Source organism: Elgaria multicarinata, chromosome 18, assembly GCF_023053635.1.
Source record: "Elgaria multicarinata webbii isolate HBS135686 ecotype San Diego chromosome 18, rElgMul1.1.pri, whole genome shotgun sequence".
Taxonomy (NCBI): Eukaryota; Metazoa; Chordata; class Lepidosauria; order Squamata; family Anguidae; genus Elgaria; species Elgaria multicarinata.
The window spans coordinates 15942675-15969480 of NC_086188.1; the positions used below are offsets into that span (position 1 = coordinate 15942675).

Genomic DNA, 26806 nt, shown 5'->3' on the forward strand with positions numbered 1-26806 from the left:
AATCCTTGCCCTAGATTCATAGAATAGCAGAGTTGGAAGGGACCTACAAGGCCATCGAGTCCAGCCCCCTGCTCAATGCAGGAATCCACCCTAAAGCATCCCTGATGGCTGTCCAACCGCCTCTTGAAGGCCTCTAGTGTGGAAGAGCCCACAACCTCCCTAGGTAACTGGTTCCATTGTTGTACCTCTCTAACAGCCAGGAAGTTTTTCCTGATGTCCAGACGGAATCTGGCTTCCTGTAACTTGAGTCCATTAGTCTGTGTCCTGCCCTCTGGGATGTTCAAGAAGAGATCTTGGCCCTCCTCTGTGTGACAATCTTTTATGTATTTGAAGAGTGCTATCCTGTCTCCCCTCAGCCTTCTCTTCTCCAGGCTAAACAGGCCCAATTCATAGAATCATAGAATAGCAGAGTTGGAAGGGGCCTACAAGGCCATCGAGTCCAACCCCCTGCTCAATGCAGGAATCCACCCTAAAGCATCCCTGACAGATGGCCCTGTGCCATCCAGAAATGTATTGATTAAATAATGGGAATGTGGGGAGCTGAAGAAAGAAAATCTCAATGCAGTTCAGAAACGCACGTCACAGGGGAAGACAAGTTAGCGTAGCTTATTTATTAGGATAAATCATCATCATGAAATGCTTTAACTTTTGATCACACGAGACAGACAGAAAATTCTTTATGTGTCTGAGCAGCAGACCCGCGTGTCCTGCTGATAGGGCAGGAGACATGCCGCCAACAGACGGATCATTTCGATTTGGCTCAAGTAGGAGAGGTGGAAAAGTGGGGGGGGGGGAGGTCCCTTATAACACACCTTAGCACTGAAGGCAAAACGCTGTTGTTGTTTTGCATTTTTCATGGTTGTCATTATAAGTCCTGCATCAGCTAGAATTCAGGCCAGTTCTGCACCAAGCAGGATATAACACTATGAAAGCGGTATACGGTCTGTGTCAATGAGCCCCAACAGTTGCCAGTACACTCCAGTACCACTATAACGGCAAGACACAGTGGTAACTTACAGTGGAGGCTGGTGGCTCCGATGTCAGTGGGGCGGGAAATCCGTTCCGGGTTTCAGTCAAAACCAGACAGAACTCAAAATTTGCTCCATCCCTGCCCACCAGGTATCTGATTCAGCACCCTGTCTGGCTTCCGAGATCGCAGCAGCCATTTGCCTACACACACCTTCAAGGAATATCCTTGTGCCCATAAGGACTAGAAACTTAAGACAAATAATAATAATAATAATACCCTTCTAGAAAGCTGAGGTTCTCAGGTAACTGAAATCTGTGCTCCCATTGAATCACAGCTGACAACTCGCCCCCAATCGTATTCCTTCATTCTCAACTGCTCTCAGCCATTCAAGAATTTAAAAGAAGAGAGAGGAAACCTTCATTCTTCTTTCAAAAGAGAGCAAGCTAAGGCTGCAATGCAGATCCACAAAGCCCTGCAGCAACAGCTGGAATGGTGCCCAGCACGCCAGCCCAGCGGGACCGGAGAAGCCCGAATCTGTGAGGCATCAACCCCAGCGGACCTGGATGGGTGAGAAACGCCAAACGTCAGGGTGGCCCATGTGAAGCAAATTATGATATGGAGAGGAACTCCACTGGAAAGCCGGCAGGTTGTCCCAGGTAGGTCCACTGGTGGCAATGAAGCTATAGTTCCTGGCCATCTCAAAGGAAGTGACCTGGGGAAAAAAGAGACGAGAGTTAAAAGGCTGCAAAACCACAGAAAAGTTAGCACTTGAAGTCCGGGTTCCGTGGCAAACAGGCACAGCAGGATAATGGATGTATCTACTTAAAGGCAAAGTTAAAATATCTGGGGGGTTTTATACAGTATGGCATGATTTTATTTCCTGTACAAATCAGGGACTTGTGCAGCAACATCAAGCGAGGCCTTCCCTGAGACTGTGGAAGAGAGCAATCCTAAGCAAGTCTACTCAGGAGTAAGCCCTATTGGGTGAGCATACAATTGCAGTATAAGGGCGTAATCCTATGTGGATTGCCAACAGCCGCCGCACTCAGGGGTTGGATAAAACCATCCAAACTGGTGGCCATCGCTACATCTTGTCGTAGTGAGTTCCATAGTTCAATTCCACGCTGTGTGAAGAAGTCATTCCTTTGATCTGTCCTGAATCTCCCTTAGGGGTGTGCACGGACCCCCCAATCCTCTTCGCGCCCAATCCGCAAATTGCGAATCGGGCCCGCTCCGCCTAGGGGCCGCTCTGCTCCGCTGCAGAGCTCCAGCTCTGAAAGGTCAGGGTAAGTCCCTGACTTTCCCCCTGTTCTGTGTCTTCTCTTTGCCCCTGCCGATTCTGAGCCTCCATGGGGCAAAGACGACGTTTAGACAGCCCCATGACGGAGGTGTACAAAATTATACCCGGTGTGGAGAATGTGGATAGAGAGACATTTTTCCCCCTCTCTCAAAGTACTAGAACTCAGTGGGGTACCCCCATGAAGCTGATGAGTGGGAGATTGCGGCCTACACTTCCTGGTTGAGCCGCGGGCTCTAGTGAAGCTGGGATGGGCCGCGACGGACGCAGGTAAGACCCCCTTCCCCCTTACCTGGCTCTGCCGCCGTCGCCACACGGGCGGCACCGACAGCAGCAGGGCCAAGTAAACCCCCCTTACCTTTTTTGCAGAGCTCCGGATCGAGGTGAAGGATCCGCCTTCACCTCGATCCGCTCAGCAACGCTCCGCGGCTCCCCCGATCCTCTTCGCCTCCGCCTTAAGCGGAGGCGAAGCCCCCCGATCCGCTCCTGCTTCTCCGGTCCGAGGAGAAGCGGAGCACATCCCTAATCTCCCACTCATCAGCTTCATGGGGGTACCCCTTTGGGTTCTAGTACTTTGAGAGAGGGAGAAAAAAATGACTCCCTATCCACATTCTCCACACCGGGTATAATTTTGTACACCTCCGTCATGGGGCTGTCTAAACGTCGTCTTTGCCCCATGGAGGCTCAGAATCGCCAGGGGCAAAGAGAAGACACGGCACAGGGGGAAAGTCAGGGACTTACCCTGACCTTTCCTACCTGAGCAAGGTCACCATGGCTCTTCTACCATCTGTCCTTGTGCCGGGGGGCATTTCCGGGGGAAGGCTATCCCTCATTGGTTGCCAGAAGTCAGGTGAGGGGAAGGAGGCAGGCCCAGTGAGCCGAATGGCCGCCAGAGACCCAGCACGGTCTCCTTTCATCTAGAGAACTCGTCATCATCCCAAAATAGCGATACCGCAGGGTTTAGCGGCGGAGTGGCACCAACCCAGTGCCATGAAGGCAGGGCCCTCGTCTCCCCTGACCCTTCTTTTTTCCGAGCGACATAAATGAATATTAAAAATACATTTATGAATAAAATACATTTATGAATAAAAATACTGTCTTAAGTGCAATTATTGTGCTGCCTGTTCCCTCTCTCTCTCCCAAAACTCTGTAACGGGCATGTGTTTTCTGTCTCCGTTTCCTGTCTCTCTTTTTTGTATTTTCATATTCAAGTCCAAATCTTTATTATGCAACCAAAATAGGTTTTAGCCAACATCAACAACATCAACAACACACACCACAAGGTACAATATAAAACAGAGTATTATTGTAGTTCGGTCACAGTAATATATTTTAATTACAGTTCCGTTGATTCATCAGGATATAAATTATAGCGGCCCATATCCTAGACCAGGTCACTGTCCTCTATTGCAGTTCTAAGCTGAGCTGCTTTAACTGCGAACCTAGCTATGCTTAATAGAATGGACTTAGATGAATTTGTAAGTAGGTAAATAATTTTATCATATTCTGTTCTAATAAAATCTATAGGGGGGGGAATTCTGCAGGGAGTTGAAGACGCTTTGAAAGTGGGATTGTTACACCATCTCCACCCTCCTTTTTCATATCTGGTCAAACAGGGTTAGCAAGTTTTAGGAGCCTTTCCAAACCTGCTGAACCTGTTTGGTCACATCCAATCAAAGGACAGCAAGTAGTGCAAGGCATGCACTGGAAGAACGAAACCATCTTTCAAAGCAACCTCTTTATTAATAAACGATTAAAAACTATCGTTGGTGTCCAGCCAGAGACGTTTCCTCGTTTTGCAGAAACCTGAGACTCCTCTCAAAATCGGTTTCGTCTCCTTCGTTCACAGCTGCTCACCTTCATATCAGTACCCCCGTGCGGCCTCTGGCGGAGGGCACCAAAGGGGTACGTGCCGTTGGCCGGGTTGAGATCCGAGCGGGCGGCAATCGCGTTTTCACCGTTCTGGGGCGGATCGCAGGCTTGGCACCGGGACAGCGGATCCTTCGGGAAGTCGTTGAACCTATGTGGAAACAAGGAAGAGGAACTGAGCGTAGCCAGGGCAGTACGGACCAAAAGGCATCCTGTGTGTGCATGCATGTGTGCTAGGGACGTCCATCATTTGCAAATCCGGCGATTTTGGGGTCCGACGGATTCCTGCTGCCCACCAGCCTCAGCTTTTTCCCGAAACGTTTTGGATTCCAGGAATCCTCCCCCGATAAATAAAAAGTTGCTCAAATTGTAACTGAAAATTGCATAATTTGCACACATTCTGTTCATGATTTGCTTAGTTTGGTTCCAGGCAGTGCCACTGATGTAGCTCCCAGTGCAGGTCTCTCATGGGTCTCTCTCTCTCTCTTTCTCCTGCGCTTTCAGGCGGATTCCTGCATTGAGCAGGGGTTTGGACTCGATGGCCTTATAGGCTCCTTCCAACTCTACTATTCTATGATTCAATTTCCCCTCCACGTCCAGCAGCTACGCAGTGCATCACTGCAGCTAGCCAATCACGGCGCTCCTGGCCTCGTGAGATCCTCCCCTGCCACAACTAATTGGCTAATTGCTGCCACTTTCTCCTCCCTCTTTCCCCCTCCCCTTAGCCACTGTACAGCTGACGAGGGGCAGGTCAGCTGATTCCCCAGCCTTGACGCCTCCTCTAGTAGCCCAGAGCACAGCCGCTGAGCCTTTGCTAAAGAAAAGCACAAGGCAAAGCTAGAGGAGCCCTGCTCCTGCAAAAAAAGAGAGAAGAAGAAAGAGGTAGAAAGCCAAACCTGAAGTAGCCAGGAGCCGCCAGTGGCCAGTGCTACCTGACCAGTGGGAGGAAATTGGAAAAACACAGGCAGGAATGGAATATCCTGCAAGAGGCAGTCTATCCTGGCTGGCAGTCTAAACAGGAGCGCTCTATCCTGCAGCAGTTCGTTACAGATCCCACTTGTAAATGAATAGCAACAGGCGTCTTCTTGGGATTTTGGAAGGGTGTTGCTCTCATTTTAAGCTGGGTGCTTCTGCTGTGGGAAAATGGTGCCTAGCACCAGGCAAAAAAGCTACTTACAACATCAGTGGAACACTCTTTTCAGCTTCTGGACCAGGGACTTAGGTGAGCCACTGAGCTAACCCACTACTGCCCATGAAAGACCTACCCAATTTCTAAGGCAACATTTATCCTTCTTGGCTCCAAACGTGGTCTGCCCACCCAGCTCCACCTGTTCCACCCAGCCCAGGTCTCAGAAGAAAGGAGATGTTGTGTTGCGTCCCATCTTTACGCAAGCAACTCCCTGCCTGCAGGGGGCAGCGCAAGCAAACCCTTTACCTCATGAGCCGGATCATAGAGTCCATGTCCCGGACGAGGGTCTGGTTGCGCCGGAAGATCTGGGCCCGGGGGTTCTTGTCGTAGGTGAACCAGTCGCCGTACTTCTCCACCAGCGGAGGAAGGCCACTGGCGTTGAAGATCTCTTTGAAATACCTGGGTGCAGAGGAACAACCACGCATGGGATGTTTGGGACTGGAGCACCAGACTGTTTAACTGGGTTGTTTTTAACTGAAGATTTTGGGGACGGAGCCTGGGGACCATCAGAACACAAGAAGAGCCCTGCTGGATCAGGCCAAGGGTCCATCTAGTCCAGCATTCTGTTCACAGAATGGCCAACCAGATGCCCATGGGAAACTTACAAGCAGGATTTGAGTGCAACAGCACCCTCCCGCCCATGTTCCCCAGCAACTGGTGCACACAGGCTAACTGCCTCTGTTACTGGAGGTAGCACAGAGCCATCAGGACTAGAAGCCCTTGATGGCCTTCCTTCCAGGAATTTATCCAACCCCCTTTTAAAGCCATCCAAATTGGTGGCCATCACTACATCTTGTGGCTGGACTACCACAACCTTCTTCTCACTGGCCTTCCTTCTTCTCACATCAGTCCGTTGGTTTCTGTTCACCACTCTGCCGCGAAGATCATCTTCTTGGCTCGCCGCTCTGACCATGTAACTCCACTTTTGAAATCTCTTCATTGGCTTCCAATTCACTTCAGAATCCAATATAAACTTCTCCTGTTGACCTACAAAGCTTTTCACGGTCTAGCTCCTTCATATCTCTCCTCTCTCATCTCACACTATTGCCCCGCTCGTGCTCTTCGCTCCTCTGATGCCATGTTTCTCGCCTGCCCAAGGGTCTTTACTTCCCTAGCTCGGCTTCATCCATTTTCTTCTGCTGCCCCTTACGCCTGGAACGCTCTTCCAGAACATTTGCGAACTACAAGTTCAATCGCAGCTTTTAAAGCTCAACTAAAAACTTTTCTTTTTCCTAAAAGCTTTTAAAACTTGATTTTGTTCTGACTTTATACTGTTAGTTTTACCCTACCCAGTGCCTGTTTACCCTACCCTGTGCCTGTTTGCATTCTCTTCCCCTCCTTATTGTTTTATCATGGTTTTATTAGAATGTAAGCCTATGTGGCAGGGTCTCGCTATTTACTGTTTTACTCTGTACAGCACCATGTACATTGATGGTGCTATATAAATAATAATAATAATAATAATAATAATAATAATAATAATAATAGAAGCCCTTGATAGCCTTCTCCTCCAGGAATTTATCCAACCCCCTTTTAAAGCCATCCAAATTGGTGGCCATCACTACATCTTGTGGTGGTGAGTTCCATAGTTTAACTCTGTGCTGTGTGAAGAAGTCCTTCCTTTTCTCTTTCCTGAATCTCCCACCAGTCAGCTTCATGGGATGACCCCAGGCCAAGCAGCTGTCGACAAGAAACCCACAAGAAGGGCAAGAGTAAAAAAGCACCTTCGTTCCCATGTTCCCCAGCAACTGATACATATAGGCTTACTGCCTCTGATACTGGAGTTAGCATATGGCCATCAGGACTAGCAGCCATGGATAGCCTTCTCCCCCAGGCCTTTGTCTAACCCCCTTTTGAAACCAACCAAATTGGTGGCCATCACCACATCTTGTGGCAGTGAGTTCCACAGTTCAACTCTGTGCTGCGTGAAGAAGTCCTTCCTTTGATCTGTCCTGTATCTCCCATCAATCAGTTTCATGGAAGGACCCTTCTGTCTTACTATTGTGAGAGAGGGAGGCAAATGTCTGCATGCAACGCGTGCGCTCTGCCACGGAGCTGCCCTCCCAACTCCCAATAAATATTGCCACGATGAACATGCTTCACACAAGAAGCCGTCTTCTACTAGGTCGGACACTTGGTGTAGCAGAACCTCATGGCTGTGGGCCAAATGCATAGGATAGAGAAGCCCGAATCCTGTAAGTGCTGGCTAAGTCGGTTTCTTTCTGCAGAGAGAGGCACAGGGCACCTCGTCTGTCTGCGCACAGAGAAAAGAAAAGTGGGTAGGAACAGATGATGTCATGGAAAAGGGAGGGGCTTCTGGGTGGGTCCCCTTGATATCATCTGGTCCACCGGCTTGGACCGGGAGGGGGCATTTCAGCCCCAGCCCCTGTTCTACACTAACTAGCAGCAACCCTCTCAGGTTTCAGGCAGGGTTCTTTCCTGCCCTCCTGAGAGATGCTGGAATTCGAACCCGTCACCTCCCGAGTCCGAAGCAGGTGCTCTCCCGCTGAGCTACGACCCTTTCCCAACAGCAAACGGAAGAAGCAAAGGTGGCAATAGCCAAGGGACTTCTTACGGCACATTGTAGCTTGCCCAATATCCGTCTTGGTACAGCTGGTCGGTTTTGTCGTCCGCAATGATCATCCCCCTGGGGAAGAGAGAGAGATGGAGATAGAGAGACAGCAGCAGGGAAGATGGGTTGAGACTAGGGGCCGGGTGAAACATTTAAATAGCCATTAAAATCCGGTACCCAATCCCGAGGGCTGGCATTGATGCAAGGTCTAATCCCCACCCTCCACTCACCCACCACCCAGCCCCAGGTGGAGAGGTACCTGCAGCACAGGAGGTAACAGGTAAACAGGGAAGAGATAGCACAGAGGGACGAGCTAGTGGCTAACCTTAGTGATGCATTGACCAGATTAAGGGAGCACAGCCAGGGCCGGCCCTACCATAAGGCTGAATGAGGCGAATGCCTCAGGCGGCAGATGTTGAGGCGGGGGGATGCTGCAGTGGCAGTTCCCCTTTGCTGGAGGTCAGAGCTGTATATGCCTCACAGCCTTTCCTGGGGGCCCTAAACTAGCTCGCTACCTCAGCTGTCATGGTGGGTGATATTCCACGGCCAGTGTTGACGGAAGATTCCACTGAGAGCCAGTGTGGTGCAGTGACTAGAGGTTGGCCTGGGAGTCGGGAGATCCAGGTTCTAGTCCCCACTCGGCCATGGAAACCCACTGGGTGACTTTGGGCCAGTCACAGACTCTCAGCCCAACCTACCTCACAGGGTTGTTGTTGTGGGGATAAAAAGGAGGGGGAGGATAATGCATCCTTACAAAGGAAAAACGGTGGGATATAAATGCAATCAATCAATCCTGCCAGTCCAGTCAATTACTGTACAGGGACTGAGGAAGGGGGGGGCGCCATCTTGTTTTTCGCCTCAGGCAGTCATATATCTTGGGCACAGCAGAACTAGGAGCATGTAGCGGCACAAGACTGGCTTCTCCCAGTGGCCCACAGAGCCCTTCTAAGGTTGCCACACGCTTCTGGGATTTGCCCTCAGGAGCACTTACGGGATCTGCTCCAGCACGGTGAGCACGCCCCCCTGGAGGCTCGCCTTGCCTGGGATGAAAGAATTATAATCCACAATCATCCACTGGTTATTGTACCTATACAAAAACAAGCAAACAAAAAAGATATATCGGGACAATGTCCGGGAAGCAGACCGCATTGGAATTAGAAGGTCAGAAGACTAAATCTGGCCCTGAGAGGTGTTGTTTCCCCAAAATGACAACCCCCAGAGGCAAAAGATGGCATGGAGAGTAGAAATTTGGCAACAGACCAATGCCAGTTGGGCCCACTGCCACTCCACCCCCTTTTTCAAGGGGCCCTCTAGCAAAGCTAACTGCTGGCCATTTAAACCTAAATTTCGATTATTCCATTTTTGGCATTTCATGGGGTGAGGGGACAAAAACTCTGGCAAAAGAGGCTAGGAGAGGTGAGAATTTTAGAAAATTTTCTCCTTGGGGAGGGGGGGAGGGTTTCCACATACCTTTTTAAGTGTAAGCAGCTGTGGAGGGGTCTCCTTTCTATATATTTTTTTCACACAAAAAACCACCCCCAGAACTTGCAGGAGCCCAGAAGTTCTTCCTGAATGCCTACTAGAGAGGGAGAGGTCACACGGTCTCCAATAGGCATTCAGGGAGAACTGCCTGGCTCCTCCAAGTGATGTTTTTCTTTTTTGTTTGTTTGTTCATTTTTAAAAATTTGAAATAGAAAGAAGACCCCCTCAACAACCTGCTGCACTTAAAATATATGTGGAAAATTCTCCAAAATTCTCCCCTTCCCTGTGAAAAAGGCAAAAAAAACCCGCCTTTTTTTGAAAGGAGAGAAAAAGTTCCCCAAAATAAGGGGGAGGATTCAACACATCATTAATTTAAACAGGTTCCAGGGAGACCCTGTTGCCCCACATCGGCTCAGAAAACCACAGTTCCAGCTCTGCATGTTTTTTATTTCGAAGCACCATTCCAAAGAGGTTGCAGGCAAAGCAAAATGTAAAAGTTGCACTACCAAATTCAGCTTCCCGAGAAGCCCAGCTTTCATTTAAAAAACAAAGTTTCTAGCCCTCATCGCTCTGTAACCAATGCTCAAATGGACCATACCAGCCGACATCTCAGAAGCGTTGGGGTGGATAGCCTCCTAATAGATCTAGGGGGTACAGATACACACCCAACAAGGCACACCCCAGGGGTGTCAACATGTGACACTTGAGAAGAGTTGGCTTACAAATCCCATGATCCTTGACCATTGGCTATGTTGGCTAAGGCTGTTGGGAGTTCTCAACCAAACATTTGTCCATCCCTGATATATACAGAAATGGTTACAGGCTGCACAGGACTACCCATTATTATCATATTTATTTAATACAGGAGTTGGGCCTAGCCATGCAACCACGCCATGAGGTCTTTTGCATGGATACACACCAAGAAAACCACTTCATGCCCCGTCAGTTTCTCCCAGAACTGCCTACACTAATTAGGTGTCGTGATATCAAGTCCTCCTGCTGAGATGCAAGACAAGACGGAGGTCCACTGTGTAATCCACAAAGCTTTAGTCAACAAATAGACATCTCTTCACACCTGATGGGAGCATGAATGGTAGGAGATTTCCTCTAAGCTTAATTAGCCTAGCAAAACTAGGTAGTTGCCTTTCAACTAACACTGGAAAATTTCCCCCCAGACCAACCGGCACTTTATCTCAAGGAGGTTCCTTTTGGAGACGCCTTTGGTGGGTCTCCAAAAGAGACCACCTCCCACCTCCTCTCCACCCACTTGACCCTGCAGCAGACTCTGGGATCTGTCAACTCTGATGTCCCCCTCCCCTTCCTACAGAGGCAGAGTTCCCAGTGGTGGGGTGGGGAACGCTCTCAGCATCGAGTCTGATAAGCTCCTAGAAAGATTCATCCTTGATGCCTGAAGAGTCTTGGAGAATCTCCTCCCCCGCTTCCTGCCTTGGCTGATAAACGTCTTCAGATTCAGATTCTGAGCCCAATTCAGCCCCGGAAATCCCTTCCCCGACACTAGGGAGAATAGGCCTGATCCTAACACCGGGCCTTTCTCATTTAACTGGAGGTGCCGAGGTTCGAATGGGGGACCTTCTCCATACACAAGCATACACTCACGTGCCGCTGTTGAACTTCTGGAAGACGGCCGCCCACTCCGCCCCGCTCCTGGCAAGCCGATTGGCCACGATGTTGCGCAGCCATTCCAAGACGCTCTCTTTGGCCTGGATGTACTTCCACAGGCTGCTATTGCTGTTCCCAATGGTGGTTTCCAGAGTGACCTGCAGAGGTGGGAAAGGTCTGAGCGAGGTCCTACTGCTGGGAATCACAGGGACCAGGTCTAATTTGGGATTCATAGAATCATAGAATAGCAGAGATGGAAGGGCCCCACAAGGCCATTGAGTCCAACCCCCTGCTCAATGCAGGAATCCACCCTAAAGCATCCCTGACAGAAGGTTGTCCAGCTTCCTCTTGAAGGCCTCTAGTGTGGGAGAGCCCACAACTAGAGGCATTCAAGAGTATTCTTCTCATAACGTTGCTGTAGCCAGTTCATACAAGCAACCTTATCTTATTGCAGTATATTGTCCTGTGCTGGGAGACTTGCTTTTCCTGGAGTGGGTCCCACTGGCATCCTAACACCCCCCAGAGGCCTCCCTTACATGGCAAATATCGGGGTCCATATTGCTCAGCCTGACTTAGCTAAGCAGTTAGGAGATTCTATGATCAATCGCGTCAAAGGTTATTCTGCATTAGGATGCCATGATTTTATTCCAGCACCAAATCCCCTTTTTTTGGACAGAGATCGCTGAGCTACAGGTATCCATGCTCTGATAATCTCTCGTCTGGATTACTGCAATGTGTTTTATGTGCTTTTGAAAATGGTCCAGAAACTTCAGCTGGTCCAAAAGATTGTTAATGGGGACTGGACAACAAGTCCATATTATCCCAGTACTTTTTCAGCTACACTAGCTGCTAATCCATGTCTGAGCCCAATGCAAAGTGCTGGTATTAATATTCAAAGCCCTAAACGGCTTGGGGCCAGGTTATTTGAAGGATCGCCTCCTCCCAAATGTACCTTGCTAAACCAGAAAATCATCTTCAGGGGTCCTTCTCCGGGAGCCCCTGCCAAAGGAAGTGAGGCAGGTGGCTACCAGGAGCAGGGCCTTCTCTGCTGTGGCACCCCGGCTGTGTAATGAGCTCCCTAGAGAGGTTTGCCTGGAGCCTACATTGTACTCTTTCCAGCACCAGGTGAAGACCTTTTTATTTTCCTAGCATTTTACCAATTTACTATCCTAGTCTTTTAACACTGCTGTTTTGAATCTGTATTTTAAATCTCTGCATTGCTAGATGTACCTTTGTATTGTGGTTTTATACTGTGGGTTTTATATTGTGGTTTTGAGCTTTCATATTATATTTTATGCTGTAATGATGGTTTTAATTTTTGTGAACTGCCCAGAGAGCTTTGGCTATTGGGTGGTATAGAAATGAAATAAATAAATAAACTATCTCTCTTAGGCTGGGAGTAAAGTTTTTCAAACTACAGCCATCTGGGAATCTTGTTGTGAAACCTCACATTCTGGGAAACAGAATTTTTGAGATAATCGATCTATTTATCACTGACATGTCAATTGCACATCAAGAGGACCATGATTGTTGTCTCATAGGCACGATTTTGGAGCAAGTTATTTGGATTTGAATCCAAGCGCTATAGATTTTTGGACCAGATTCGGCAACGTGTTGATATTTCCACTGTACAGAAAGGAAACTTGAAATCTAAAACCACGTAAGCAGATCAACACGTGCAAAAAAGCTTAACATGTATGAAAAGGCAGCCCAGCAATCGTAGATTACATTCCCCATGGGAGAACTTGCCCTTTTGACTTGATTTGGGAAGACAGGTAAGATGGCGTATTTACTCTGATGTCTTGCTCTTCCTAAGCCTCATTGCTAGAAATGTACCATGTTGTTGTACCGATTTGGTTAATGTCAGCATTGTGCGCTTTGTGTTTCTTCTGAACTAGGGATCTACCAGATTCCAGCTGGACATCAGGAAAAACTTCCTGACTGTTAGAGCAGTACGACAATGGAATCAGTTACCTAGGGAGGTTGTGGGCTCTCCCACACTAGAGGCCTTCAAGAGGCAGCTGGACAACCATCTGTCAGGGATGCTTTAAGGTGGATTCCTGCACTGAGCGGGGGGTTGGACTCGATGGCCTTGTAGGCCCCTTCCAACTCTGCTATTCTATGATTCTATGAAATAAGTAAAAGGCAAAAGTTGCGTGTCCGAGAGTTGCTACTGAACTAAAACTCTGTGTGTCTAGTACCAGAAATGAGTAAATACCTGCACTTCCTAGTGACACCTTGTTCTGGGGAAAACTGAGTGGGAGTGATTATCCGGTGGGCTAATCCCCCCCACCCCCCAAATATTGATATTACATCTCACAAAATCCCTGGGTGAGGATGGGTTTCTCACATTTAGTCCTACTAAGGCCCTCTGCTCCCTTCAACTTTTTAAAAACTGCTTTGGGTGGTATTAAAACAGGCGTGAGCAATGTCCAGAGGTCCAGGTGGTGGAGGGGGGGGCAATTTTGTCCAGCCACTCCCAACGTGGGCTGCAGTCTGGAGATACGGCCAGGAAAGAAAAAGTCAAAATTGCCTACTGAGCACTACACTGAAGACACCTTAAACCATGGCTTTAACCCATGGTGGTTAAGCCAGAAAGCCAGGCCATGTTCAGAAGACACCTTAAACCATGGCTTAACCATGGTGAATGAGGCTTTTTGCCTTTTTCACCATGGTTAAAGCCATGGTTTAAGGTGTCTTCTGAACACAGCCTAGCTTCCTGGCTTAACCACCATGGCTAAAGCCATGGTTTAAGGTGTCTTCTGAACACAGCCTGGCTTCCTGGCTTAACCACCATGGCTAAAGCCAAGGTTTAAGGTGTCTTCTGAACATGGCCTGGCTTTCTGGCTTAACCACCATGGCTAAAGCCAAGGTTTAAGGTGTCTTCTGAACACGGCCTGGCTTTCTGGCTTAACCACCATGGCTAAAGCCATGGTTTAAGGTGTCTTCTGAACACGGCCTAGCTTTCTGGCTTAACCACCATGGCTAAAGCCATGGTTTAAGGTGTCTTCTGAACATGGCCTGGCTTCCTGGCTTAACCACCATGGTTAAAGCCATGGTTTAAGGTGTCTTCTGAACACAGCCTGGCTTCCTGGCTTAACCACCATGGCTAAAGCCATGGTTTAAGGTGTCTTCTGAACACAGCCTGGCTTCCTGGCTTAACCACCATGGCTAAAGCCATGGTTTAAGGTGTCTTCTGAACACAGCCTGGCTTCCTGGCTTAACCACCATGGCTAAAGCCAAGGTTTAAGGTGTCTTCTGAACACGGCCTGGCTTTCTGGCTTAACCACCATGGCTAAAGCCATGGTTTAAGGTGTCTTCTGAACACGGCCTAGCTTTCTGGCTTAACCACCATGGCTAAAGCCATGGTTTAAGGTGTCTTCTGAACATGGCCTGGCTTTCTGGCTTGGCAACAGGCCCTTTAAAATTTACAAACGTAGCTCCAGCACAGAACGCTGAAAATCACGGTATTATAAACTGGAGACTGCAATCTGAAAAACCTTGCAACGCAATAGCTCTTTGGCAGCTCATTAACTTTTTTCACCTCCTGATGAAGGACTCCCTGTCCAAAACATTGAGCACCTTTGGATACTAATAGAAAACTTTTTATACGAATTCTCCAAGCACCAGAGCTTGTCTCTTTCGCGCCCGCACTTTCTGGCTTAACCACCATGGTTAAAGCCGTGATTTAGGGTGTCTTCTGGATGGAGCCAATAGTTCAATATTGCTTGCTTCCAAGCAGAATGTAATCCTCCATAGCCCGGGACTTTCTATGTGCACGATGCCTGTTAGTGTTCTCCCATTGAGCTACATCCTTCCATCCAGCCACTATGGGATCTTTGTTGGGTGGTCATGTGGTGGTGGTGGTGGTGGAGGAGGAGGAATGTGCCACGACACAGGGTCTTTACAACAGGCCTGTCCGTGGACACTCCCTGCTCAAGCTAAGCGCCACCACTTTATGAGCCTGAGGTGAGGGACAAGCACCACCTTTCTACAAACTATGTGGAGAAAGGGGTTAAACAGGAATGATTTCAGGAATAAAATAATGCGCTGTGTCTGTGCTAATGGTGAATTAATGTCAGAACGGGTGTTATATGTATATAACTGCAGATGATAAATGCCAAGGAGACACGTGGGATTTTTGTGGGAGCAAAACAAACTGAATAAAAATTTATTTCGATGTTCACAAACTTTGTTTCATCATAAAACTTTTCAGACCCTTGTCAAAACCTTTCGTCCAATCCTTTCTCTCTTCTCATACACACTTTCCTTTTTCTCACACCTTCACTCTTGAACTTCCTTTATTATCAGGATTGTTTAATATACACCAACTATCTGCACACTACACTCAAAAGACCACCCTCTTTACCCTGATCCTCTAATTCTCCCTCGAACTAAAGTACTTTAAAAACACCCCGCCGCCCCGATCACCTCAGTCATTCCCTTATATACCCTCCTCCCTCCTCCTAAGATATTCAATCTGCACCCACTCAGGTCAACATCCTAAACACAATAGACTTACAAATCCTAGTCATACATTAGGGGACTGAGTTGTGGGGTGTAACGCCACAAGGGACAGTGCAGAAGAGGACACACGTCACTCACCAGGCCACTGCTCAAGATGTAGAAGTCGTCTCCGGAAAAGATGGTGCCTGGATACGAGGAGAAAGCCTGGACGTACCCGGGGATCAAGCTGTCACCTGGGGAGCCCAAAGCAAACAGCCATCAGCACTTATCCGGCAACGTATATATGCCCCCCTCAACCCCATTTTGAAGGATGGGTGAGATCTGCCCACCCTAGGTCTTCTGCATCGAAGAAGAATAACTCCCTGAGAAGGCTCAGTGCTTGCAAGTAGTTTGGAAGTCAGTTCATTTCCACAGAGACCAACAGCGTGATCCATTATCTCCACCTAACCTGCCTCACAGGGTTGTTGTGAGGATATAATTGTGGGGAGCAGAATCAGATTTGCTGCCTTAAGGAGGAGGAGGAGGAGGGGGGGAAGGGGAAGGAGGAGGAGGAGGAGGAGGAGAAAAAGAAGAAGAAGAAGAAGAAGAAGAAGAAGAAGAAGAAGAAGAAGAAGAAGAAGAAGAAGAAGAAGAAATGTATGCGAAGTGCAATAATATTTTATTATTATTACGTTTATTTTTTATTATGATGATGATTATATCCTGCCTTTTTTTTCTTGCATGAAAACAAGGCTCCTTCCATGGTCCTCCTCCTCTCCATGTTATCTTCACAACAACCCTGTGAGGTAGCTTAGACCAAGAATCAGTGACTGGTCTGAAGTCACCCAGTGAGATGCATGGCCAAGCAGACTAGAACCGAGATCTCCTGAGTCCCAGTCCAACACAACAATAACAACAACAATAATAATAATGCTCAACAGCCGAGACTTTCTGGGCATTTTACAATTAAAACTATAATATAATGTCTATAACTGTTATGTCTGCTCGATTGCAAGGTATTGTCTTGTCCATATGAATTGTTCTGCCCCAGTATATTTTATGATCTGCATTTTCCAAGAGTGTTTTGGGAGAGTATGTATAGTATGGTGTAGGTTGTTTGAGGAAGTTGAATTTGATGGCCAGTTGTTGGTCAATTATTTTTGCAGCTGTTGTTGTCATTATCATCATTTCTATACCATTCAATAGCTGAAGCTCTCTGGGCAGTTTACTACTAGTAGCACCACCACTGCCCTTCCACCCCGGTCCACCCTCTTCCCGTTTCCTGCCACTCACTGCGGTCTGAAGTCCGGAATGGCAAAGTATACTTCTTGAGGATTCGCAGCATGGACTGGTAGGTGCTCCACGTGTCGTGGGAGACGAAGAGATCCCGGTTGCCAGGCAACAGCTTGATGAAAGCAGAGCACGACCCCGAACCCAGGACGCGCTGGCTTTCAGATTTGTTGAAGGCCGATTCCAGGTCTTCCAAATCACCCCCGAGCTGGAACAAGCTAGCAGAGAAAAATCAAAGACGCTTGGGTGAGAAGCCAGCCAAAAGTGTTTGATATTGTAAGTGTCAGTTATGCTAACTGACCGTGTTCCCTACATTGGAGATGACCCATTTCTCTAGTTTGGGAACTCCTTCGTGTTTTCCCCATAGCTTCAGCTCCCCTGCTTTCATTGGGGGGATAATAGTGCCGGTCTACCTTACAGGGCTGTGGCAAAACAAAAACAAAAAAAATCAGGTACATGATGGGTGTGAGGTGCTTTGGATACTATAACACAGGGCCATCAAATCCCCTTCAGCCTGAGGACTGAATTCCATTTTGGAGAAACTCTTGAGAGCCAAAGGCAAAAAGGGGCGTGGCCAAAAATCCCCCACCCACTTATTTTAGCTTAAAGCTCTCCTTGCCAGTAGCTAAGCCTTAAGGGAGGCATTTCGTCCTTTTCAAATGGGAGGAAAACTGAACAAATGCCAGGAGATGACCAAGCGGTCAGTGGTGGGAGGAAAGAGGGCGGGACCCAGGGAAGGGGCGTGGTCTTCTGGGAAATCCCGAGGGCCGGATTTATTACATTTTTATGCACTGGTTACCAGTATGTTTCCGAGCCCAATTCAAAGTGCTAGTTTTGACCTTTAAAGCCCTAAATGGATTGAGACCAAGTTACTTGAAGGACCACCTTCACCCATATCAGCCTGCCTGCACTCGAAGATCAATAGCCAGATTCTGGCTGGACATCAGGAAAAACGCCCTGACTAGAGCAGTACGACAATGGAACCAATGACCTAGGGAGGCCATGGGGCTCTCCCACACTGGAGGCCTTCCAGAGGCAGCTGGACAGCCATCTGTCAGGGATGCTTTGAGGTGGATTCCTGCATGGAGCAGGGGGTTGGACTCGATGGCCTTGTAGGCCCCTTCCAACTCTACTATTCTATGATTCTATGAAAGAGTGGCCCTTGGGAAACCCACAAGCAGGGCATGGGTTCAGCAGCACTCTCCACCCATGTTCTACAGCAACTGGTATAGATAGGCAAACAGCCTCTGATACTGGAGGTAGCACCTAGCCGTCAGGATCAGTAGCCACTGATAGCCTTCTCCTTCAGGAATTTGTCCAGTCCCCTTTTAAAGCCATCCACATTGGTGGCCATCACCACATCTTATGGTAGCGAATTCCATAAATTCACTCTGCACCGTGCGAAGAAGTCCTTCCTTTTATCTGGCCTGAATCTCCCACTGATCAGCTTCCTGGGATGACCCCATTGGGTTCTAGTATTATGGGAGAGGAAGAAAAAGGCCTCCCTATCCATGTTCTCCACACCATACGTACTTTTGTGCACCTCTGTCATGTCTCCCCATACTCATATTGCACAGCCATAAACGCCTGGAGTATACCAAGACTATACTGCTCAAAGCAACAGCCAATCTCAACTCTGATGAGCATTCCGGTGTGACTCCCTTGCTTGCACGTTGCATTTTCAGGTGCACGCTTAACATCATGTGTCCATCTGCCCTACGCAACAACCAGGGCCCTTCATGGACTTTCCCCACCCTTCTTCTCATGTAAACCAAGACTCACAGGAAGCCGAAGGGGGCAATGGAGAACTTGCCCGTGGGGAAGGCCACTTGGTCATTGTAACCGTCCTCAAGACCCTTCAACTGCAGCAGAGCGAGGCGTACCTGGAAACACAGGTGGGCAACACACAGGAATCACTCCCAAACTCAGGCATTAAAAACGGCAACAGGAGCTGCAATTGTCTAAGCCAGGCCCCACCCCACCCCACAGACACTTTTTTTGGACCTGTGGGCACATTTGAGAATATGAAAAACTGCTGTGGGCACCACCACGAAATCCCTAGTCCGTGCATCACTGCTTTTGGAGCCTTTCTGTTGTATATTTTTATATTGGCTCAGATCAGTCAACACGTTAGTCAACGCAGTGTGAAAACTCCACTCATCGGTTGAGTTTTTAGGAGGTACTGCCCACACAACATGTTCTAACTCCACCACTGCATGACTGTGGGCTCCCGTGGAGTTGAGGAAAGTTTGATTGAAAGTTCCTCCACCCTCTGTCCTCCCCCAGTCCTCCTGATGGTATCCCATCAGCCATTGCTGCAAAAAAAAAACCAATCCCAACACTTCTCCTAGAGGGGTACTCGCTCCTTTTGCCACTCTTGCCAGGGAACTCTGTAGCCACTGGGAAAAGTCAACTCAACACAACGGAAGACTCCACACAACACAACGGATGTGCATAAACTCTCTTCTGCACAGCATGAATATTCTGCATGGAGTGTTTTCCAAAAAAAAACAACTCCACCATGACGTGGTGTTTCCCTGCCAGACAACACATTCCTCAACGGTGGTGTAAAAACTCCACTGTGGAGTTCTAAAACCACCATTGAGAAACGTGTTGTCTGATCTGAGCCATTGTGTTTGTATCGTGGTTTGTTTTATAGCTTGAACTGAATCGTACTTGATGGTTTAAAGTTCTGTGAACCACCCAGAGAGCTTCAGCTACTGGGCGGTATAGAAATCCAATAAATAAATAAATAAATTTGTCGCCAGGCCTAAGTTTCTATACTTCTGGCATACAGGAGCAGCACAACCAAGATCTACAGTACAGTAAAAAACCATCTGATCCCTTTTAAACTCCTTGCTGGGAAAATTTTGTGCCACAAAAGTCAACCTGCCCCCCCTCACCCCGGGTTCACTATTTGACGTGAGCATCAGAATCTCGGCACAGGAAACCGCACCTGGTACCAGTATTCGGAGTCTTTCCCTCCCTCAATCTGCTCTTCCATCCAGGCCAGGTTGATTTCAATGTAGTTCTTCAGCTTCTGACAGTAGTCCGTCTGGTACTTGAAGGGGCCACAGTAGCCCACCATGATATTCATCCAGTGCATGTAGATGAGCTGGAAGGCACAAAATGGGGGAAATTAAGAAGGCTTCCAGGCAGATCCTTTGTAAACACACAACTGCCTCGAACCTCTGGTCCAGAATTCCAAAAAGTACAATTGAGATTGACGACACAACGTTGCAGTCTGGGCTGGGCCTCTTCAGTGTTCCAGCCAGCTATGCCTCCTTCCAGGATATTCCATCTTGTATAAGATGACGGCCGTGCAAGGCTTATTACTCGAGATCTACCAGACCCATTTTGTTCATTTTTGCTTTCCACTGAAGCTTGAGCTGTGCAGACGCGCAGAAAATTTTAAACTTGCCAAAAATAAATAAATCAAAGCTCAAGCTTTAATAGCAAATAATTCCCTCTGCATCAAACAGGCAGGGCAGCCCCTCCGCCGGCAGGATGATGGACAGTCCTGCTTAGCCAATCAGTGGGGCGTGAAGGCAGTCCCCGGGTGCAGCTGTGTGGTTAGCTGTTGCCGCCAGAGGGAAGGGAACGGAGGAGGCCAATTGGAGGGCATGAGGGAAGGGGAGGGGCCATGCCACATGCAGATTTCAGAGGGGGAATTCACTATGGATGAGCCACATTTGAATTAATCATGAGCCCCTCTGTAGTGAGGGGCTTGAGAAGTCAAAAAGCAGCAAAGGATCAGAACTACTAGTACCCATAGTGACACGGGCTTTACAATGCTGATAAATCTACCTATAGATAGATAGATATGATAGATAGATAGATAGAATTTGTTTGATCTGGAATGGCCTTCCAAAAGAGATAATGTTCAGAGGAAGGCAACCAGGATGATCAGGGGTCTGGAAACAAAGCCCTATGAAGAGAGGCTGAAAGAACTGGGCATGTTTAGCCTGGAGAAGAGGAGATTGAGGGGAGACATGATAGCACTCTTCAAATACTTAAAAGGTTGTCACACACAGGAGGGCCAGGATCTCTTCTCGATCCTCCCAGAGTGCAGGACACGGAATAACGGGCTCAAGTGACAGGAAGCCAGATTCCAGCTGGACATCAGGAAAAACTTCCTGACTGTTAGAGCAGTACGACAATGGAATCAGTTACCTAGGGAGGTTGTGGGCTCTCCCACACTAGAGGCCTTCAAGAGGCAGCTGGACAACCATCTGTCAGGGATGCTTTAGGGTGGATTCCCGCATTGAGCAGGGGGTTGGACTCGATGGCCTTGTAGGCCCCTTCCAACTCTACTATTCTATGATTCTATGAATTTGGCACCAGCTTCTTTTCTTTTCAGTGCCAAGTCAAAACGTTACTTTTTGCCCAGGAATTTTAACATTTTCATCTTTTAGAATTCATTTTTTAAAAAAGAAACGAATAAGGGTGCAATCCTATGCATATTTCGACGGGGAAAAGTCCTACAATCTCCAGACAGTCATGGGGCGTGTAAGGGAAAGTGGATGTGAAGAGGGATAGGGGCACATGGGGATTTGAGTATGGAAAAAGGGTCGTTTTAATTAATTTGTATGGTTTTGTAGGATGATAAGAATACCAAAGGGAGGATGACGTCTGGCCGGGGGGAGAAAAGACCGGCGCCAGCCCGGCCATATCTGTCAACTGGCCTTGAGCGATTAAGCAACCCAGCCGAAAGCTGTGAGGACGGTTTGAAGGACAAAGCCTGAGCGAGGGGGGTAGGAGTGGGAAAAGAAAGTCTAAAACATTCCTGCCTCAGGAAAGGGGTGTGGTTGTCAGCTGGTGTGACGAAAACAATGTGCTCTAGCTTTGCGCGAGATATATTAGCGTTAAGTTTTATTGTTTACCTGTTACTGGGTTCGTATGTTATGCACGCTTTTATGATATTTTACTACGTTTAGTTAGTTAGTTAGTTAGTTAGTTAGTTTATTTCGGTCATAGACCAGCACAACAGAAAACATCATCACAATAATATTAAAAACCCCAATATACAATAAAATACATACATAAAATCCATAAAACGCGGCAGTCTCAGCCTAAGTCTAAGGTGCAATAAAATTCTTCAACATCAGTTTCCGTCAGCTTATGGCAGCCGCACAAAAACTGGCCACTTTTAGAGTAACCTGAGGATTCTGATCCGACAGAAGATGTTTTATGTAATATTCATCTAATCTACCGGGAGTTCGCTGCAAGATAGAGGTTATAAATGTTTGGCGCAAATCTTGATAAAAGGAACAATACAGCAGAATATGGCCTACTGTTTCCACTTTACCCATCTCACAAGGACATACCCGTTCTTGGTAGGGTACATTTCCCATGTATCTCTACCCTTAGTCAGATTGTAAAAAGGTCTTAAACCTCACTTGGTGAGCTTGTGAGTGTCTGGGCCTGGGATCCGTGCTAGATCCAGTAGGAGCTGGCTGGTGCTGGTGTTTAAGGTGTTCCATAATGTGTAACATCATTTTTTAAAAAAATCTTGGATTTGTTTTTCAGCTTGCATACACCGATGTGGGACCCCGTGGAGGAAATGCAATTTATAAATGTTAAAAACAAACGAAGAAAATACTGCGTCCCCTCCCCGCCCCATTCTATGTCCATTCAGAATGCCTAATCCTCAATGGGCTGTTTTGCAATTGTACAGCCCACTTAGGATTTCTGTGTGGGTTTTTTTTACCTAAAGAGATTTTGGGGCAGGGGGGTAGGGTTGCATTTCTGCAAGGCTTAAACATGATGCCTCAAACACGATACCTCCCTCTTGTTTCCTGGTGATTCCATTTCGGCTACAATCCCATCGGAACGCAGCAGCTCGCTTGCTATTAGAGGGCACGATGGTTCGTTTAATGGTATGTGTTACTCAAAGAACTGATTAAAACTAACAACAGGAAGTCAACTAACAATAATACAATTATGAATTCGAAAAACATTGGCCTGGTTTGAAGATCCTGCTTTTCCGGTCGGCCCTCTCCTCGGTGGCTCTGACGCTGCCATGTGCCAAGTCACAATCATGGATTGGGACCTACAGTCTTCTGCTCAGTGAGATTTTGGAAGACCTTGGCAATACTTCTTTAGCTTATCCAGAATGCCAGGGGGGAAACTCTTCAAAGCTCCAGTTAACATGTAAAACAGCTTTCATTGACCAGAAGCTGACACTCTGCATATTTTTCCAGCATCAAAGGCAAGGGTCTAGGCCAGGGGCAGGCAATGCCCCCCACCTTCTCAGGCAACTTTCTCCCCCACGCCCCAAATCCAGTGCCCGAATCCTCCTACTTTTAATTCTTCTTTCCCCTGCTTTGTTTTTTAAAAATGTACACATTTCTTTACTAGCAGGTGAGATGGCTTCAAAGCAAACCTCTGCCTTGTACTCAAGTCTTTTGGGCTGCTTACTTGTCCTTTGGGAGGGGCCACACCTCCCGCAGCAGCCATTTTGTGGCAGTGCCCAGGAGAGTTTTTTTCCCCAAATTGCCCAGTGTGTCTACCTCTGTTCTAGGCTAACCCATGCCTCAAAATTAAGCCTCAGGTTTTCTCCCTAGAAAGCTAAAGCAACGAGAGGAAGGATCCAGAGAACCTGAAAAATATGGAATGGGGACTGTCTCTTTCTTAGACACACCTGGTCAGATACTGCTGCTTCAGCCAACCCTGCTGCGTAAGCCTGGATGCTGTCATTATACTTTTCATTGGTGGTTAGCTCCAGGGAAGCCCACCTGCGAGAGAGAAAGAGAACGAGAAAGGAAAGAGACTGAGTCCAGCAAAGGAATGCATCTCTGTTACTTCTACTTGCTAGCTCTAAAACAGGGCTGAACAGACAGTTTGAGACTTCAACTCCCAGCATTCCAGACCATTTGCCATGCTATCAGGGGCTTCTGGGAGTTGAACAAGGTGACCCTGTGGAAAGGACAGGGTTCCTGTATCGTTAACAGTTGCATTGAAAAGGTGAATTTCAGCAGGTGCCCTTTGTAGGCACGCAGCAACTGGTGAAATACCCTTTTCATCACCACAGTGAAAGCTGCAGGAACTAAGGCTGTGCTCTGCTTCGCATCGGAGCATAGAAGCAATAGCGAGGCAGCCTGATTCACCTCCGACAAAGGCGGAGATGAAGCAGATTGGGGGGGGGTCTGCGGATCGAGGCGAAGAGGATCGAGACCAAGCGGATCCTTCGCCTCGATCCGGAGCTCCGGAAAAAAGGTAAGTGGGGGCTTACCTGGTGCTGGCACACTCCATGCGGCGACAGCGGCAGAGCCAGGTAAGGGGGCAGAGGGAGGGGGGGTTATCTGCCCCTGTCGTGGTCCGGCAGCTTCAACTGAGGCTGAGGTTCAAACCAGAAGACCAGGCTGCAACCGTGGCCTGCCCTTCCGCTTTGAGCCTCGGCCTCAGGTGAAGCCTCTGCCGGAACGCGAGGGACGCAGGTAAAGGGGGAGGAGGGAGGGGGCCTTACGCGGTCCATGCGGCGGCAACGGCGGAGCCAGGTAAGGGGACAGGGTCTTACCTGAGTCTGTCGCGTTCCGGAAGCAGCTTCAACTGAGCCCGAGGACTGAAACCGGAAGACCAGGCCGCGACTGCGGCCTGGTCTTCCTGTTTGAGTCCTCAAGCTCAGTTGAAGCAGCCGCCAGACTGTGACAGATTCAGGTAAGGGGGGAGGAGGGAGGGGGGCCTTACCTGGTACCGGCACCACCAATACGGAGCTCTGTTTCGGAGCCGGAGCTCCACAGCGGAGTGGAGTGGACCATAGGCAGATCGACGCGGGGCAGAGCGGGCCTGATCCGGAATTTGCGGATCAGGTGCGGAGCATATCGGGGGGTCCGTGCATAGCCCTAGCAGCGGAACCTTGTCCTCTTTTGTATCTCGTCACTCTAGGCAGGGCTCTTGCAGCTTTAACTGTTGTGATGAAGAGAGAATTTCACCAGGTGCTGCATGCCTACGAAGTCCACCTGCTGAAATCCCCTTTTCTATACAACTGTTAACGATACAGGAGCCCGGCCCTCCTTTCCATATGGTCACCTTAGAGTTGAAGTCGAAAACATCTGGAGATCTGCCCTCTGCCCAGCCCCTGCACCAAGACATACCCCTGCTTAAGCCTCCACACTGGCTCTTTGTCACGCTTCGCATCAATTTCAAGCATACACAACCTCATACAAACCTGTCCCATAGGCTTCTAGAAGGACGGTATGTTATGGAGCAATCTTTGGGATCGCTAGCAGCCCCTCCCACAGAAAAAGGATGAGTACGGTACGTGCACTTCTAGGATCATGAGTTTCAAGCCGTTACAGTGGTTTTCAATGTATGTGTGTTTTGCTGGGTTTTGTGGTTTTTAATCTTTGCATATTGTTTTTAAGTGTTTTATCTTATGTGAACCGCCCAGAGAGCTTCGGCTATGGGGCGGTATACAAATGCAATAAAGGAGGAGGAGGAGGGGAGGTGCGGATCTACACAGCCGCCCAAAAGCACTCTTCTGGACCTGCAGGAACTGAAGTGGATCGGGGCCTGCGTGCTGGCGCAAGGGGGGGGGGCAGATCCGAAGTGGGAAATGTGTGCCAGCTGGCCTCCGCGTGGTCACCCTGTTGCAATATCCTCGGCAGTCCCCGTTCTACTGTGCCCAACAGGCAGGGCCGGTGCTACCATAGAGGCCACTCAGGCGGCCACCTAGAGCGCCAAGCTAAGAGGGGCGCCGGGCACAGCACAGCACTCACGCGCATTGGCTGTGAGCCCGGCCAGCCCGAGGATTCAGCTGGGCCTGGGTGGGCGAGATGATGCCCCATGCCCACCCAGCCGAGGCGAAAACAGGGACGCTGGGGTGGGGGGGCTCCATGTTCGGACTTCCGGAACGTGCCCGGAAGAGAGAGAGAGAGAGAGAATGTATGGGTGAATGGGGTGTATCATGGGGTCTTTGAGTGAATGCATGTGTTCATGCGTGTGTTTGTTTGTAGTGAGTGATGCTGAGTGTGTGTGAGCATGCGTGTGTGAGTTGTGGGGGATGATTTGGAGGTGATATTCCTATTAAACAATGCATTTTAGACCCATAGACATTCCTTTCCAATTTGTTTGCTATAATTGGCATGACGTATTTCTTGCACTTTAAAATAAATTTAGCAGTTTCCAGTTTTGTGCTTCTTATCTTTTCCAGGAAACATGTTCTTAAAAATCAAAATTGGCATTTTTTTTTTTTTTTTTTTTTTTTTTTTGGAGGGGGTGGTGGTGGTGGTGAAAGTAGCTCACCTTGCCTAGGGCGCAAAATAGTCTGACATGGGGCGTGATCCGTTGCCACGCACCCCCCTCCCCTCTCCTCCCCTCCCGTGCACTTTTACGCAGAAGTAAACCCCGCGGGGTCCCTTCGCCCTCGCTTCCAGTGAGCTGGCTAGCATTGCACCAAGAGCCCTCTGCCTGGGTTTACTCGGGAGTAAGCCCCACTGGTCTTCCTGGAAGGGAGGGGAGGGGTTCGGATTGCAAATAAAGCGGGCTGCAGCCCGATCCGGCTGGGCACCTACCCGGTTTCTCGGATCCCCTCGGTCAGGTTGGCCCAGGCGACGGCGGACGGAGCCCAGCCGCTCACCACCTTCAGCTGGCCGGAGAGCGGGTCCAGCAGCACCGAGCAGCTGCGGGTGGGTTCCGAACCGGCGCCGGGGAAGGGAGGCGGCGGCGGCGGGCCGGCGGCTTGCAGAAGCCCCGGCAGGGCGACCACCAGAAGCAGCAGCTGATGCAGCGCCATGGACGGAGAGATCCCGGGGCCCGTCCAGTCTCACGTGAGCCGCTGATGCAGCCGGAGGAGGAGCCCCCGGCGGGCGCTGTACCTGCGACAGCCCCAGGAGGGAGCTCCGAGCCCGAGAACCGGAGCGGAGCCGCTGTCGCCCCTTTGGAGAAGGGTGGAGAGCCGGTGTGTAAGCCTCCGCCGCTTCCCTTCCCTTCAGTTACGCACCTGCGAGGCTGACAGCGCAGGTAGGTAGGCAGGTAGGTGCTGGGAAAAGTCCTGAGCTTACTCCTAGTTTACTCGCAGTTTACTCCCAGGAAAATCCTAGTTTACTCCTAAGGAGAGCCTACTTTACT

At 48.9% G+C, this 26806-nt stretch overlaps 1 protein-coding gene across 1 annotated transcript; it reads right to left on the reverse strand.

Moving 5' to 3' along the window:
• Window positions 1–612: 612 nt before the first annotated feature.
• PLBD2 (phospholipase B domain containing 2) lies at window positions 613–26471 on the reverse strand. The gene is made up of 12 exons (XM_063144350.1): window positions 26251–26471; window positions 23379–23472; window positions 19692–19850; window positions 18518–18618; window positions 16739–16953; window positions 15605–15699; window positions 10997–11157; window positions 8889–8984; window positions 7901–7972; window positions 5572–5724; window positions 4125–4287; window positions 613–1682 (listed from the first exon to the last, which is right to left on the reverse strand). Exons 1-12 carry the CDS (start codon window positions 26469–26471, stop codon window positions 1515–1517), a joined length of 1698 nt encoding a protein of 565 aa, XP_063000420.1. The 3' UTR covers window positions 613–1514.
• Window positions 26472–26806: the final 335 nt, after the last annotated feature.